Source organism: Pelobates fuscus, chromosome 5, assembly GCF_036172605.1.
Source record: "Pelobates fuscus isolate aPelFus1 chromosome 5, aPelFus1.pri, whole genome shotgun sequence".
In the NCBI taxonomy this organism is placed as follows: Eukaryota; Metazoa; Chordata; class Amphibia; order Anura; family Pelobatidae; genus Pelobates; species Pelobates fuscus.
In genome coordinates, this window is record NC_086321.1 from 279,310,527 (window position 1) to 279,328,177 (window position 17,651).

Here is a 17,651-nt window from a genome sequence, read left to right on the forward strand (position 1 = left end):
ATGGAAGGCGTGAGTTGCAAACAAATGGTCATATTTTGAAAACTATCAGGACTATGGCTTAGCTGTGGACATTTTTAGTGGCAGCAGGGATAGCTGAACATTTTGATATAAGATTTGTGTAGGTGGGCCTGAAAATGAGGGAGTGGTGGCAGTTTAGAAATCATGTCCTGATTTTTCTGCTTTTGCCAGCTCCCACTCTAGCTTTGCCATTCATTCCTATGGGACAAATTTCACCACAAGAATGACGATATTCCGAGAACCATTCGGCGAAACGTTCCACAAAGTAATAGCAATCCGATCGGGAACAACCTGCACGTTTTGGTATATTTTTGTCTATGTAGTGTAAAAACTGTGGGAGGAGTTAGGGTGGCAAATTTGGCTATAATAATAATAACTAGAAAAGCTACAATTTCTGGGGAAATTGTGTGAAGTGTTCTTGCCTCCACCATAGTCTACAACTGGAGTGGGCGGAGTAACTGTTATCATTTATATAGCACATTTAATTGCAACATTGTTGCCCAAAGTGCTTCACAGTTACATTAAAACATACAGTTATACAAACCATTAGCAGGTGCAAAAGGCCCTGTCTATGACATCACTTGCTGCTGCAGCCTTGCACAGGTCAGAGTATTTTTGCGGTTGCCATCTTCAAACGGTCGTATTTTAAAAACTATAAATCCTACAGTGAAGAGCTTTATATTGTGAGAATCACAAGACCCAGACCTACATTTTGATGTATAGTATGTCTCTGAAATATTAACAATGAAGGCACAATCGCAGTTTAGAAATTGCCCTTCAAATGTGAGCTTTGCAGAGTGGAGTTTCAATGAATGTCAATGGATGGCGTGAGTTGCAAACAAATGGTCATATTGTGAAAACTATTAGGACTATGGCTTAGCTGTGGACATTTTTAGTGGCAGCAGGGATAGCTGAACGTTTTGATATAAGATTTGTGTAGATGGGCTTGAAAATGAGCGAGTGGTGGCAGTTTAGAAATCATGTCCTGATTTTTCAGCTTTTGCCAGCTCCCACTCTAGCTTTGCCATTCATTCCTATGGGACAAATTTTGCCACAAGAACGACGATATTCCGAGAACCATTCGCCGAAACGTTCCACAAAGTAATAGCAATCCGATCGGGAACAATCTGCACGTTTTGGTATATTTTTGTCTATGTAGTGTAAAAACTGTGGGAGGAGTTAGGGTGGCAAATTTGGCTATAATAAGAATAATAATAACTAGAAAAGCTACAATTTCTGGGGAAATTGTGTGAAGTGTTCTTGCCTCCATCAGTAGTCTACAACTAGAGTGGGCGGAGTAACTGTTAGTATTTATTTATATAGCACATTTAATTGCAATGTTGTTGCCCAAAGTGCTTCACAGTTACATTAAAACATACAGTTATAAAAAATTAGCAGGTGTAAAAGGCTTTGTCTATGACATCACTTGCTGCTGCAGCCTTGCACAGGTCAGAGTATTTTGGCGGTTGCCATATTCAAACGGTCGTATTTTAAAAACTATAAATCCTACAGTGAAGAGCTTTATATTGTGAGAATCACAAGACCCAGACCTACATTTTGATGTATAGTATGTCTCTGAGATATTAACAAGGAAGGCACAGTCGCAGTTTAGAAATTGCCCTTCAAATGTGAGCTTTGCAGAGTGGAGTTTCAATGAATGTCAATGGACTGCGTGAGTTGCAAACAAATGGTCATATTGCGAAAACAATCAGGACTATGGCTTAGCTGTGGACATTTTTAGTGGCAGCAGGGATAGCTGAACGTTTTGATATAAGATTTGTGTAGGTGGGCTTGAAAATGAGGGAGTGGTGGCAGTTTAGAAATCATGTCCTGATTTTTCAGCTTTTGCCAGCTCCCACTCTAGCTTTGCCATTCATTCCTATGGGACAAATTTCGCCACAAGAATGACGATATTCCGAGAACCATTCAGCGAAACGTTCCACAAAGTAATAGCAACGCGATCGGGAACAATCTGCACGTTTTGGTAAATTTTTGTCTATGTAGTGTAAAAACTGTGGGAGGAGTTAGGGTGGCAAATTTGGCTATAATAAGAATAATAATAACTAGAAAAGCTACAATTTCTGGGGAAATTGTGTGAAGTGTTCTTGCCTCCACCAGTAGTTTACAACTGGAGTGGGCGGAGTAACTGTTATCATTTATATAGCACTTTTAATTGCAACGTTGTTGCACAGTTACATTAAAACATACATTTATAAAAACATTAACAGGTGTAAAAAAGGCTTTGTCTATGACATCACTTGCTGCTGCAGCTTTGCACAGGTCAGAGTATTTTGGCAGTTGCCATCTTCAAACGGTCGTATTTTAAAAACTATAAATCCTACAGTGAAGAGCTTTATATTGTGAGAATCACAAGACCCAGACCTACATTTTGGTGTATAGTATGTCTCTGAGATATTAACAATGAAGGCACAGTCGCAGTTTAGAAATTGCCCTTCAAATGTGAGCTTTGCAGAGTGGAGTTTCAATGAATGTCAATGGAAGGCGTGAGTTGCAAACAAATGGTCATATTTTGAAAACTATCAGGACTATGGCTTAGCTGTGGACATTTTTAGTGGCAGCAGGGATAGCTGAACATTTTGATATAAGATTTGTGTAGGTGGGCCTGAAAATGAGGGAGTGGTGGCAGTTTAGAAATCATGTCCTGATTTTTCTGCTTTTGCCAGCTCCCACTCTAGCTTTGCCATTCATTCCTATGGGACAAATTTCACCACAAGAATGACGATATTCCGAGAACCATTCGGCGAAACGTTCCACAAAGTAATAGCAATCCGATCGGGAACAACCTGCACGTTTTGGTATATTTTTGTCTATGTAGTGTAAAAACTGTGGGAGGAGTTAGGGTGGCAAATTTGGCTATAATAATAATAACTAGAAAAGCTACAATTTCTGGGGAAATTGTGTGAAGTGTTCTTGCCTCCACCATAGTCTACAACTGGAGTGGGCGGAGTAACTGTTATCATTTATATAGCACATTTAATTGCAACATTGTTGCCCAAAGTGCTTCACAGTTACATTAAAACATACAGTTATACAAACCATTAGCAGGTGCAAAAGGCCCTGTCTATGACATCACTTGCTGCTGCAGCCTTGCACAGGTCAGAGTATTTTTGCGGTTGCCATCTTCAAACGGTCGTATTTTAAAAACTATAAATCCTACAGTGAAGAGCTTTATATTGTGAGAATCACAAGACCCAGACCTACATTTTGATGTATAGTATGTCTCTGAAATATTAACAATGAAGGCACAATCGCAGTTTAGAAATTGCCCTTCAAATGTGAGCTTTGCAGAGTGGAGTTTCAATGAATGTCAATGGATGGCGTGAGTTGCAAACAAATGGTCATATTGTGAAAACTATTAGGACTATGGCTTAGCTGTGGACATTTTTAGTGGCAGCAGGGATAGCTGAACGTTTTGATATAAGATTTGTGTAGATGGGCTTGAAAATGAGCGAGTGGTGGCAGTTTAGAAATCATGTCCTGATTTTTCAGCTTTTGCCAGCTCCCACTCTAGCTTTGCCATTCATTCCTATGGGACAAATTTCACCACAAGAATGACGATATTCCGAGAACCATTCGGCGAAACGTTCCACAAAGTAATAGCAATCCGATCGGGAACAACCTGCACGTTTTGGTATATTTTTGTCTATGTAGTGTAAAAACTGTGGGAGGAGTTAGGGTGGCAAATTTGGCTATAATAATAATAACTAGAAAAGCTACAATTTCTGGGGAAATTGTGTGAAGTGTTCTTGCCTCCACCATAGTCTACAACTGGAGTGGGCGGAGTAACTGTTATCATTTATATAGCACATTTAATTGCAACATTGTTGCCCAAAGTGCTTCACAGTTACATTAAAACATACAGTTATACAAACCATTAGCAGGTGCAAAAGGCCCTGTCTATGACATCACTTGCTGCTGCAGCCTTGCACAGGTCAGAGTATTTTTGCGGTTGCCATCTTCAAACGGTCGTATTTTAAAAACTATAAATCCTACAGTGAAGAGCTTTATATTGTGAGAATCACAAGACCCAGACCTACATTTTGATGTATAGTATGTCTCTGAAATATTAACAATGAAGGCACAATCGCAGTTTAGAAATTGCCCTTCAAATGTGAGCTTTGCAGAGTGGAGTTTCAATGAATGTCAATGGATGGCGTGAGTTGCAAACAAATGGTCATATTGTGAAAACTATTAGGACTATGGCTTAGCTGTGGACATTTTTAGTGGCAGCAGGGATAGCTGAACGTTTTGATATAAGATTTGTGTAGATGGGCTTGAAAATGAGCGAGTGGTGGCAGTTTAGAAATCATGTCCTGATTTTTCAGCTTTTGCCAGCTCCCACTCTAGCTTTGCCATTCATTCCTATGGGACAAATTTTGCCACAAGAACGACGATATTCCGAGAACCATTCGCCGAAACGTTCCACAAAGTAATAGCAATCCGATCGGGAACAATCTGCACGTTTTGGTATATTTTTGTCTATGTAGTGTAAAAACTGTGGGAGGAGTTAGGGTGGCAAATTTGGCTATAATAAGAATAATAAGAACTAGAAAAGCTACAATTTCTGGGGAAATTGTGTGAAGTGTTCTTGCCTCCATCAGTAGTCTACAACTAGAGTGGGCGGAGTAACTGTTAGTATTTATTTATATAGCACATTTAATTGCAATGTTGTTGCCCAAAGTGCTTCACAGTTACATTAAAACATACAGTTATAAAAAATTAGCAGGTGTAAAAGGCTTTGTCTATGACATCACTTGCTGCTGCAGCCTTGCACAGGTCAGAGTATTTTGGCGGTTGCCATCTTCAAACGGTCGTATTTTAAAAACTAAAAATCCTACAGTGAAGAGCTTTATATTGTGAGAATCACAAGACCCAGACCTACATTTTGATGTATAGTATGTCTCTGAGATATTAACAATGAAGGCACAGTCGCAGTTTAGAAATTGCCCTTCAAATGTGAGCTTTGCAGAGTGGAGTTTCAATGAATGTCAATGGAAGGCGTGAGTTGCAAACAAATGGTCATATTGTGAAAACTATCAGGACTATGGCTTAGCTGTGGACATTTTTAGTGGCAGCAGGGATAGCTGAACGTTTTGATATAAGATTTGTGTAGGTGGGCCTGAAAATGAGGGAGTGGTGGCAGTTTAGAAATCATGTCCTGATTTTTCAGCTTTTGCCAGCTCCCACTCTAGCTTTGCCATTCATTCCTATGGGACAAATTTCGCCACAAGAACGACGATATTCCGTGAACCATTCGGCGAAACGTTCCACAAAGTAATAGCAATCCGATCGGGAACAATCTGCACGTTTTGGTATATTTTTGTCTATGTAGTGTAAAAACTGTGGGAGGAGTTAGGGTGGCAAATTTGGCTATAATAAGAATAATAATAATAACTAGAAAAGCTACAATTTCTGGGGAAATTGTGTGAAGTGTTCTTGCCTCCATCAGTAGTCTACAACTAGAGTGGGCGGAGTAACTGTTAGTATTTATTTATATAGCACATTTAATTGCAATGTTGTTGCCCAAAGTGCTTCACAGTTACATTAAAACATACAGTTATAAAAAATTAGCAGGTGTAAAAGGCTTTGTCTATGACATCACTTGCTGCTGCAGCCTTGCACAGGTCAGAGTATTTTGGCGGTTGCCATATTCAAACGGTCGTATTTTAAAAACTATAAATCCTACAGTGAAGAGCTTTATATTGTGAGAATCACAAGACCCAGACCTACATTTTGATGTATAGTATGTCTCTGAGATATTAACAAGGAAGGCACAGTCGCAGTTTAGAAATTGCCCTTCAAATGTGAGCTTTGCAGAGTGGAGTTTCAATGAATGTCAATGGACTGCGTGAGTTGCAAACAAATGGTCATATTGCGAAAACAATCAGGACTATGGCTTAGCTGTGGACATTTTTAGTGGCAGCAGGGATAGCTGAACGTTTTGATATAAGATTTGTGTAGGTGGGCTTGAAAATGAGGGAGTGGTGGCAGTTTAGAAATCATGTCCTGATTTTTCAGCTTTTGCCAGCTCCCACTCTAGCTTTGCCATTCATTCCTATGGGACAAATTTCGCCACAAGAATGACGATATTCCGAGAACCATTCAGCGAAACGTTCCACAAAGTAATAGCAACGCGATCGGGAACAATCTGCACGTTTTGGTAAATTTTTGTCTATGTAGTGTAAAAACTGTGGGAGGAGTTAGGGTGGCAAATTTGGCTATAATAAGAATAATAATAACTAGAAAAGCTACAATTTCTGGGGAAATTGTGTGAAGTGTTCTTGCCTCCACCAGTAGTTTACAACTGGAGTGGGCGGAGTAACTGTTATCATTTATATAGCACTTTTAATTGCAACGTTGTTGCACAGTTACATTAAAACATACATTTATAAAAACATTAACAGGTGTAAAAAAGGCTTTGTCTATGACATCACTTGCTGCTGCAGCTTTGCACAGGTCAGAGTATTTTGGCAGTTGCCATCTTCAAACGGTCGTATTTTAAAAACTATAAATCCTACAGTGAAGAGCTTTATATTGTGAGAATCACAAGACCCAGACCTACATTTTGGTGTATAGTATGTCTCTGAGATATTAACAATGAAGGCACAGTCGCAGTTTAGAAATTGCCCTTCAAATGTGAGCTTTGCAGAGTGGAGTTTCAATGAATGTCAATGGACTGCGTGAGTTGCAAACAAATGGTCATATTGTGAAAACTATAAGGAATACGACTTAGCTGTGGACATTTTTAGTGGCAGCAGGGATAGCTGAACGTTTTGATATAAGATTTGTGTAGGTGGGCCTGAAAATGAGGGAGTGGTGGCAGTTTAGAAATCATGTCCTGATTTTTCAGCTTTTGCCAGCTCCCACTCTAGCTTTGCCATTCATTCCTATGGGACAAATTTTGCCACAAGAACGACGATATTCCGTGAACCATTCGGCGAAATGTTCTACAAAGTAATAGCAATCCGATCGGGAACAATCTGCACGTTTTGGTAAATTTTCGGCTATGTAGTGTAAAAACTGTGGGAGGAGTTAGGGTGGCAAATTTGGCTATAATAAGAATAATAATAACTAGAAAAGCTACAATTTCTGGGGAAATTGTGTGAAGTGTTCTTGCCTCCATCAGTAGTCTACAACTAGAGTGGGCGGAGTAACTGTTAGTATTTATTTATATAGCACATTTAATTGCAATGTTGTTGCCCAAAGTGCTTCACAGTTACATTAAAACATACAGTTATAAAAAATTAGCAGGTGTAAAAGGCTTTGTCTATGACATCACTTGCTGCTGCAGCCTTGCACAGGTCAGAGTATTTTGGCGGTTGCCATCTTCAAACGGTCGTATTTTAAAAACTATAAATCCTACAGTGAAGAGCTTTATATTGTGAGAATCACAAGACCCAGACCTACATTTTGATGTATAGTATGTCTCTGAGATATTAACAATGAAGGCACAGTCGCAGTTTAGAAATTGCCCTTCAAATGTGAGCTTTGCAGAGTGGAGTTTCAATGAATGTCAATGGAAGGCGTGAGTTGCAAACAAATGGTCATATTGTGAAAACTATCAGGACTATGGCTTAGCCGTGGACATTTCTAGTGGCAGCAGGGATAGCTGAACGTTTTGATATTAGATTTGTGTAGGTGGGCCTGAAAATGAGGGAGTGGTGGCAGTTTAGAAATCATGTCCTGATTTTTCAGCTTTTGCCAGCTCCCACTCTAGCTTTGCCATTCATTCCTATGGGACAAATTTCGCCACAAGAACGACGATATTCCGTGAACCATTCGGCGAAACGTTCCACAAAGTAATAGCAATCCGATCGGGAACAATCTGCACGTTTTGGTATATTTTTGTCTATGTAGTGTAAAAACTGTGGGAGGAGTTAGGGTGGCAAATTTGGCTATAATAAGAATAATAAGAACTAGAAAAGCTACAATTTCTGGGGAAATTGTGTGAAGTGTTCTTGCCTCCATCAGTAGTCTACAACTAGAGTGGGCGGAGTAACTGTTAGTATTTATTTATATAGCACATTTAATTGCAATGTTGTTGCCCAAAGTGCTTCACAGTTACATTAAAACATACAGTTATAAAAAATTAGCAGGTGTAAAAGGCTTTGTCTATGACATCACTTGCTGCTGCAGCCTTGCACAGGTCAGAGTATTTTGGCGGTTGCCATCTTCAAACGGTCGTATTTTAAAAACTAAAAATCCTACAGTGAAGAGCTTTATATTGTGAGAATCACAAGACCCAGACCTACATTTTGATGTATAGTATGTCTCTGAGATATTAACAATGAAGGCACAGTCGCAGTTTAGAGATTGCCCTTCAAATGTGAGCTTTGCAGAGTGGAGTTTCAATGAATGTCAATGGAAGGCGTGAGTTGCAAACAAATGGTCATATTGTGAAAACTATCAGGACTATGGCTTAGCTGTGGACATTTTTAGTGGCAGCAGGGATAGCTGAACGTTTTGATATAAGATTTGTGTAGGTGGGCCTGAAAATGAGGGAGTGGTGGCAGTTTAGAAATCATGTCCTGATTTTTCAGCTTTTGCCAGCTCCCACTCTAGCTTTGCCATTCATTCCTATGGGACAAATTTCGCCACAAGAACAACGATATTCCGTGAACCATTCGGCGAAACGTTCCACAAAGTAATAGCAATCCGATCGGGAACAATCTGCACGTTTTGGTATATTTTTGTCTATGTAGTGTAAAAACTGTGGGAGGAGTTAGGGTGGCAAATTTGGCTATAATAAGAATAATAATAATAACTAGAAAAGCTACAATTTCTGGGGAAATTGTGTGAAGTGTTCTTGCCTCCATCAGTAGTCTACAACTGGAGTGGGCGGAGTAACTGTTATTATTTATTTATATAGCACATTTAATTGCAATGTTGTTGCCCAAAGTGCTTCACAGTTACATTAAAACATACATTTATAAAAACATTAGCAGGCCCTGTCTATGACATCACTTGCTGCTGCAGCCTTGCACAGGCCAGAGTTTTTCCGCGGTTGCCATCTTCAAACGGTTGTATTTTAAAAACTATAAATTCTACAGCGAAGAGCTTTATATTGTGAGAATCACAAGACCCAGACCTACATTTTGATGCATAGTATGTCTCTGAGATATTAATAATGAAGGCACAGTCGCAGTTTAGAAATTGCCCTTCAAATGTGAGCTTTGCAGAGTGGAGTTTCAATAAATGTCAATGGACGGCGTGAGTTGCAAACAAATGGTCATATCTTGAAAACTATAAGGACTATGGCTTAGTCGTGGGTATTTTTAGTGGCAGCAGGGATAGCTGAACGTTTTGATATAAGATTTGTATAGGTGGGCCTGAAAATGAGGGAGTGGTGGCAGTTTAGAAATCATGTCCTGATTTTTCAGCTTTTGCCAGCTCCCACTCTAGCTTTGCCATTCATTCCTATGGGACAAATTTCGCCACAAGAACAACGATATTCCGTGAACCATTCGGCAAAACGTTCCACAAAGTAATAGCAACGCGATCGGGAACAATCTGCACGTTTTGGTAAATTTTGGTCTATGTAGTGTAAAAACTGTGGGAGGAGTTAGGGTGGCAAATTTGGCTATAATAAGAATAATAAGAATAATAATAATAATATATATGTGAGATAACATTAAGTGGTCTTGCTATGCAAGAACACTTAATAATATATATGTGAGATAACATTAAGTGGTCTTGCTATGCAAGAACACTTAATAACTAGAAAAGCTACAATTTCTGGGGAAATTGTGAAGTGTTCTTGCCTCCACCAGTAGTCTACAACTGGAGTGGGCGGAGTAACTGTTATTATTTATTTATATAGCACATTTAATTGCAATGTTGTTGCCCAAAGTGCTTCACAGTTACATTAAAACATACAGTTATAAAAACATTAGCAGGTGTAAAAGGCTTTGTCTATGACATCACTTGCTGCTGCAGCCTGGCACAGGTCAGAGTATTTTTGCGGTTGCCATCTTCAAACGGTCATATTTGTTAAACTATAAATCCTACAGCGAAGAGCTTTATATTGTGAGAATCACAAGACCCAGACCTACATTTTGATGTATAGTATGTCTCTGAGATATTAACAATGAAGGCACAGTCGCAGTTTAGAAATTGCCCTTCAAATGTGAGCTTTGCAGAGTGGAGTTTCAATGAATGTCAATGGAAGGCGTGAGTTCCAAACAAATGGTCATATTGTGAAAACTATCAGGACTATGGCTTAGCCGTGGGCATTTCTAGTGGCAGCAGGGATAGCTCAACGTTTTGATATAAGATTTGTGTAGGTGGGCCTGAAAATGAGGGAGTGGTGGCAGTTTAGAAATCATGTCCTGATTTTTCAGCTTTTGCCAGCTCCCACTCTAGCTTTGCCATTCATTCCTATGGGACAAATTTCGCCACAAGAATGACGATATTCCGAGAACCGTTCGCCGAAACGTTCCACAAAGTAATAGCAATCCGATCGGGAACAATCTGCACGTTTTGGTATATTTTTGTCTATGTAGTGTAAAAACTGTGGGAGGAGTTAGGGTGGCAAATTTGGCTATAATAAGAATAATAATAACTAGAAAAGCTACAATTTCTGGGGAAATTGTGTGAAGTTTTCTTGCCTCCACCAGTAGTTTACAACTGGAGTGGGCGGAGTAACTGTTATCATTTATATAGCACTTTTAATTGCAACGTTGTTGCACAGTTACATTAAAACATACATTTATAAAAACATTAGCAGGTGTGAAAAAGGCTTTGTCTATGACATCACTTGCTGCTGCAGCTTTGCACAGGTCAGAGTATTTTGGCAGTTGCCATCTTCAAACGGTCGTATTTTAAAAACTATAAATCCTACAGTGAAGAGCTTTATATTGTGAGAATCACAAGACCCAGACCTACATTTTGGTGTATAGTATGTCTCTGAGATATTAACAATGAAGGCACAGTCGCAGTTTAGAAAATGCCCTTCAAATGTGAGCTTTGCAGAGTAGAGTTTCAATGAATGTCAATGGAAGGCGTGAGTTGCAAACAAATGGTCATATTGTGAAAACTATCAGGACTATGGCTTAGCCGTGGACATTTCTAGTGGCAGCAGGGATAGCTGAACGTTTTGATATAAGATTTGTGTAGGTGGGCCTGAAAATGAGGGAGTGGTGGCAGTTTAGAAATCATGTCCTGATTTTTCAGCTTTTGCCAGCTCCCACTCTAGCTTTGCCATTCATTCCTATGGGAAAAATGTTGCCACAAGAACGACGATATTCCGAGAACCATTCGGCGAAACGTTCCACAAAGTAATAGCAATCCGATCGGGAACAATCTGCACGTTTTGGTATATTTTTGTCTATGTAGTGTAAAAACTGTGGGAGGAGTTAGGGTGGCAAATTTGGCTATAATAAGAATAATAATAACTAGAAAAGCTACAATTTCTGGGGAAATTGTGTGAAGTGTTCTTGCCTCCATCAGTAGTCTACAACTAGAGTGGGCGGAGTAACTGTTAGTATTTATTTATATAGCACATTTAATTGCAATGTTGTTGCCCAAAGTGCTTCACAGTTACATTAAAACATACAGTTATAAAAAATTAGCAGGTGTAAAAGGCTTTGTCTATGACATCACTTGCTGCTGCAGCCTTGCACAGGTCAGAGTATTTTGGCGGTTGCCATCTTCAAACGGTCGTATTTTAAAAACTATAATTCCTACAGTGAAGAGCTTTATATTGTGAGAATCACAAGACCCAGACCTACATTTTGATGTATAGTATGTCTCTGAGATATTAACAATGAAGGCACAGTCGCAGTTTAGAAATTGCCCTTCAAATGTGAGCTTTGCAGAGTGGAGTTTCAATGAATGTCAATGGAAGGCGTGAGTTGCAAACAAATGGTTATATTGTGAAAACTATCAGGATTATGGCTTAGCTGTGGACATTTCTAGTGGCAGCAGGGATAGCTGAACGTTTTGATATAAGATTTGTGTAGGTGGGCCTGAAAATGAGGGAGTGGTGGCAGTTTAGAAATCATGTCCTGATTTTTCAGCTTTTGCCAGCTCCCACTCTAGCTTTGCCATTCATTCCTATGGGACAAATTTCGCCACAAGAACGACGATATTCCGTGAACCATTCGGCGAAACGTTCCACAAAGTAATAGCAATCCGATCGGGAACAATCTGCATGTTTTGGTATATTTTTGTCTATGTAGTGTAAAAACTGTGGGAGGAGTTAGGGTGGCAAATTTGGCTATAATAAGAATAATAAGAATAATAATATATATGTGAGATAACATTAAGTGGTCTTGCTTTGCAAGAACACTTAATAATAATATATATGTGAGATAACATTAAGTGGTCTTGCTATGCAAGAACACTTAATAATATATATTTGAGATAACATTAAGTGGTCTTGCTATGCAAGAACACTTAATAATAATATATATGTGAGATAACATTAAGTGGTCTTGCTATGCAAGAACACTTAATAATATATATGTGAGATAACAGTAAGTGGTCTTGCTATGCAAGAACACTTAATTAACTGCACAATCTGTGTTATATATGCAGCAATACCACCACAGCCATGCACTTTCTGTAGTTTTTTTCTTAAGTTTAAATTCAATTTTTGCACTCTTTGTATAGTTGCAATAACTGTAATAATATGTCTCCTCGGCCACAATAAATAAACTTACTTACTGCCTGAGTATCCACACAAGTGAAAACTACAGAATTGAAGGGACTATCTAAACTAAATCTTTTTAACAGTATGATTTTTTTTCTACTTTACTCTAACAAACCAAAACATCACCACTATCATCCAAACACAATTATAAATAACAATATTTCATAGAAACTTAAAAAAAAAAAACACCACCACTCGTAACACTTGTACAATAAATAAACAAACAAAAAAAAAGACAACCAACAAAAAAAGACTGTGATCCAGTTAAAAATAAAAATGTTTTGGTGATTTGTGCACTTTTCATAAGCACTCCCCAAATCATAATGATGGGGAAGGCAAAGGACAGACCCAGACAGCATTTATTAATACAGGTTGCGTTTGGTGATCAGACCCATGTGTTTCATCTGCAGTTACAGTCATAACATATGCAGAATGTTGGGTACCTTGTATCAGGCAGATAAACCACATCACTAGTCCATAAACATTCTGTTGTCTCATATATGTAAAGCTAGTGGTTAAACAAGCATAGTGCGGCAATGTGGAGTGACTGAAATGTGTTTTATTCCCAAACTAGTCAGATCCAGAGCTTGATCTACATGCTGCTCTTACAAAGTCTCACCAGAACAGTTGCTGCCTCTTCATTATCTTCATGTGGTGAGGGCCAGATTGAGATATCTGACTGGTCAGGTAAGTTATTAACATCCACTTCGGAACATGTATGTGTTTATTCTACAGAACGATTATACATACATGTTTAATACAAGTTTAGATTTCATTCTACTTTGGGGTCTATTCATTGAATTGCAAGTGGTACTCATTTCAGTGCTGGTTATTTAACTATTGACTATTGAAATTTAAATGGACACTCCGCTGCCCAAGCAGATAGTAAACCAAACTGACCTAGCCAAGGGTACCTATAGCTCCATTAATGTTTTATGATTGGAGCTATAAACATGAAAGCATATACGTATTAACACATCTCAGAATATAACGAACAGGGCCCTGAAAGAGGTGGGCATATGTCTCAGAGCATTTTTTATACAAGTACTTGTGATTCCCCATGGGAGGTTTTAGTTGCTGTAATAAAATAAGGCAAGGTGTAGCAGGGCCTGCTTTTTTATTGTCGATGTAAATACAGAAAGATAGACATTTGTATAATAGGAAATATTAACAATCACAACATCTTGATGGATGCATGTCTCTTTTCAGCCTAACCTATGTAACTATAACAAGGGCAAACCAAACATGGTGGTACTGCTTTATAATAATGTTATTAGACGTTTTTTATTTAGTATTTTACTGTATGCAGACTATATGATTTAGGTATATAATTCCTGCATAATGAGTTATGTTGAGTTGGCAAAGGAGTTGAAAAATTAGGGTACAAAATTGCTAACACTGAAAAAGAAAATACCCATATATATCTTTCCCTTTTTTTTCCCAACTAGGTCATAAGCTTGGTACTACTAAGATTTTAATACATAAAACCTTAAAGAGGCACTGTCATGCCAAACTTACCTTTCCCCAAACAACCAGAGAGTTATGAGTCAAATTACACAGCATGGGGAAATTCCAAAGTACTTTCCCACGCTGTGTAAAATGACACAGAGCACTCTGGTTGGATTTCAAGCCAACCAATCAGAGTGCTGTGACAGGTAAATTTAGAGACTTACCTGTCAGTCTCTTCATTTACCTGTTACCTTTTTTTTCTTTTAGTTGTATTTTTTTTTTTTTTTTTTGCTCGTGTTTTTAATTTTATTTTCAAAGTCCGACGGGCATTATGGACTTTTATTTGGCCTTTTTTAGCATTGAAAAAATAAGATTTTAGAAAAAAGACATCAAATGGCAAGTTATTTTTTATTTATAGGGATTTAGTTTTATTGTTCCCCCTCCTAACTATATTTAGGGTGAGGGGGGTAGGTAGGGGTTTATTAATTTTTTTTTGGGTGCGGGGGTTACTAGGGGCTTGGGGAAATTTTCATTAAGGGCCCCCCCCCCGCCTCTCATGGGTGGAGGCCGGGGGAGACAAAAGGTCCCCCCCATTTTCATTTAGGGCCCCACTCACCGCTTAGGGGTGGGGGCCGGCGAGAGGACATTCAAATGAAATTCCGATCCAAACAAAGTCCCGAAATGCATCCTAGCATGAATGAACAAACTGTTCTCATTCTGTTAGATCGAAATTCGGTAGTTTGGCCGGCGTTCTGTCTAAATGACAGGACGTTCGGAAATACTGACAGGAAGCATCGCAAGATCACGGATCAAAGATGAGAATTGTGGGGAAAATTGCTCTGACCACCAGAAATGAAGCACACTTTGCTCTTCAGCTGGTCATAGCTGGTCAGGCTTAGGAAACCTCCAAAGAACGTTGTCTTATGTTTTAAAGAAAACTAGAGCAGATAGAAATGAAGAACAGATCCTGACAGAGGGAGAGAAGAGGAATCGATTGGGGAAAGGTAAGTGCAGCATGCCAGTGCCACTTTAAATATGAACCCCACAAAAAGCAAGACAAGGTGGGTCTAACAAGTTCTATGCAAACAGGGCCTAATCATATTCCAGAATTACCTTATTTAGTGAGAAAGAGGCTATGAGCTTGTTACAATATATTTATAGAATAGGATTCTGAGAAAGTTACCAGTTAATCTAAAGAATGCTGTTTTTGTGTATTTTCCAACAGTTTCCACATTGGTTATGGCTGGCTTGGGCAGCTTGGGATCTTGTGTCTTTGTCATCTTCTTTCATACGGACTACAAACGATTACAATTGGAAGGAAAGTCTACGGATAATGAAGAAATCCCTGGTGTAGCAAGTTCTTAATGTCTGTTTATAGAGTCATGTTTTTATGCAATACTGCTTTTTACTAGGCCAGTTACAAAGTGTCATATTATGGGATGATGTGTAATATATTTTTTAAATCATTTACATTAGGCATATGTGCAATTATTATCTAGACCTTTATTTCTAACCAGTCTGCAAGGATTTCTGGCTACACAGCAAATATGCATTTTTCTAACACCCAAAAACACTCTTCATGCCTCCTTGAGTAATTCCATACATGTATGTTCCCCATAACATGTATAAGGAGTTAGCTTTTGTTACCTTTTTTGCACTAGTGAAGAGGCTGGTAGCAGTAGCTGGTAATCGGAAGTAACATGGTCGGAAACCAGTTGCGAAGTTCAAGCTTTCATTTAAATGGCTTCGTCAATAAGCAAAACTGTCTTTTCTCGGGTACAGAAAATGCACGGATATTTCATCAGCACCAATTGCACCCTTTCAAATGCACCTTCTGGAGGTGAGTGGCCTTGCAGGAAGTTACCAGCAGAAATTCGAGCACTAGAGCAGCAAACATTAACTAAGGTTATGAACAATGCAATTGAAAGAGCCTGACTTTGCTATGCAGCAAAAATGGAGCTCATTTAAAAGATGTCATCTTCTGTACATAGTCAAACAAATCTCTATACATTAAGCATTCATTGTATGCAATATCATTGAACTTGGTTAATTAATAAAAATAAATAAAACAATTATTGACTCTTCAACCTTACCCTAAATTTTCGCCCACCCTGTAGAAACAAGATTGTAATAAAGTCCTTATAGACTCCTGGTTTCCTGGGAGCATTTATATCGTTGTACGTCTCATCCCAATGCAGTAATGTTGTTTGAGAAGTACAAAGATCACGTGAGTAGCTAAAAATCATCTTAGATAATATATATTTTTAAAATTGTACACAATGCTGTACCTTGAGTAAATTTGCACTTGTGTAATAATTATTATTAATAGGCAGCTAAACCAGCTTTAAATACGTATAAAAAAATGATTTACCTGGTTATGTATTTAATTATTTCAGATAGAGGCTTAAACTCTAAAGGGACTAAATAAGAGAAGCCCCAAATTTGAGGTTTCTACACCTAAATGATTATTTCATATCTTCCCTATTTCCTCATCTACCAGCAGTTGCTCAGCATATTAATACTTTTGTTTATGTACGTATCATTTTCTGTTGTGGCAGGGTCAAGGGTTTCACTTCTTTGTTGGTAGGTATTCAGTAGTGGCCTGTGTACGAGTCAATGGAGTTCTCTCTAGACTGGTTATAATCGGGAATGGTACTCTGCAGGGATTTCTTCTCTCCCTGCTCCTTTTGATTCTCTCTCTAGATAGGTGCAGTTAATGCTAGAGATTGCGTATCTGGCTTTCCCGGGCAGTGGAGTAATGCGCCTTATGTGGCTGCCCTGTTTGGAGTATATGCACAAAACGCACAACTTAGGGAGGTGATCCCCAGAGAGTTCAGTGATGGCCCTGGCACCTTTTCTCTTTATCTAAAGACGTGCTCTTCCACTGTAACCCACCTCCATACGGTTTATAGTGTCTGCCCTCTGACCTTTAAACCCCAGTTTTTGATTCTGTTATTGTATGCAAATTCATGTTCTGATGTACATTCTAATATCTCATATGCAAGATATTGTCAATTAATACAACCTCATTTTGTTTGATTCTGTACTGACAAACACTTTCAATGTGAGATTCTTAAATGTTTACTTTATGTCTTTGTTGTTGATTGTATTTTTGTATGGTGTACATTCTAGTGCCTTCAGGGTGACATGTTGATTATGTCACTTAATACAACATCTCCCTTATTTTGTTTGATTCTGTGCTGACAAATACTTTAAACATTCTAAAATGTTTATTTTATTTCCTTGTCTTTTAATATATTTTTATTTTCTTCTTTCTCAATTTAAAATTTGTATGTTTTGTTACAAAAACTTTTTTCCAAGAAAAAAAAAAAAGTTTTTGTTCAGTTGTCTTGGACTTTCATGTTGCTATAAGATGAGAGTTAAACATATGTCTGATTCAGTTTTCCCTCACTTAAAAGTCTTACTGTCCTAAAACCAGTAGTATACAACGTATATACCCTCACTTCATCACATGCCAAATGACTGTCTTAATAAGAGTAAAAATTTACAA

The 17,651-nt window shown here is 38.4% G+C and overlaps 1 protein-coding gene across 1 annotated transcript in view; it reads left to right on the forward strand.

The window, feature by feature from the left end:
* Positions 1-17,079, forward strand: part of SLC49A3 (solute carrier family 49 member 3) — a 45,677-nt gene extending 28,598 nt beyond the window's left edge. The window contains exons 9-10 of the mRNA XM_063455342.1: positions 13,266-13,378; positions 15,366-17,079. Coding sequence (XP_063311412.1) covers positions 13,266-13,378; positions 15,366-15,505 — 253 coding nt within the window. The 3' untranslated portion in view covers positions 15,506-17,079. The remainder of the gene's footprint in view (positions 1-13,265; positions 13,379-15,365) is intronic.
* Positions 17,080-17,651: the final 572 nt, after the last annotated feature.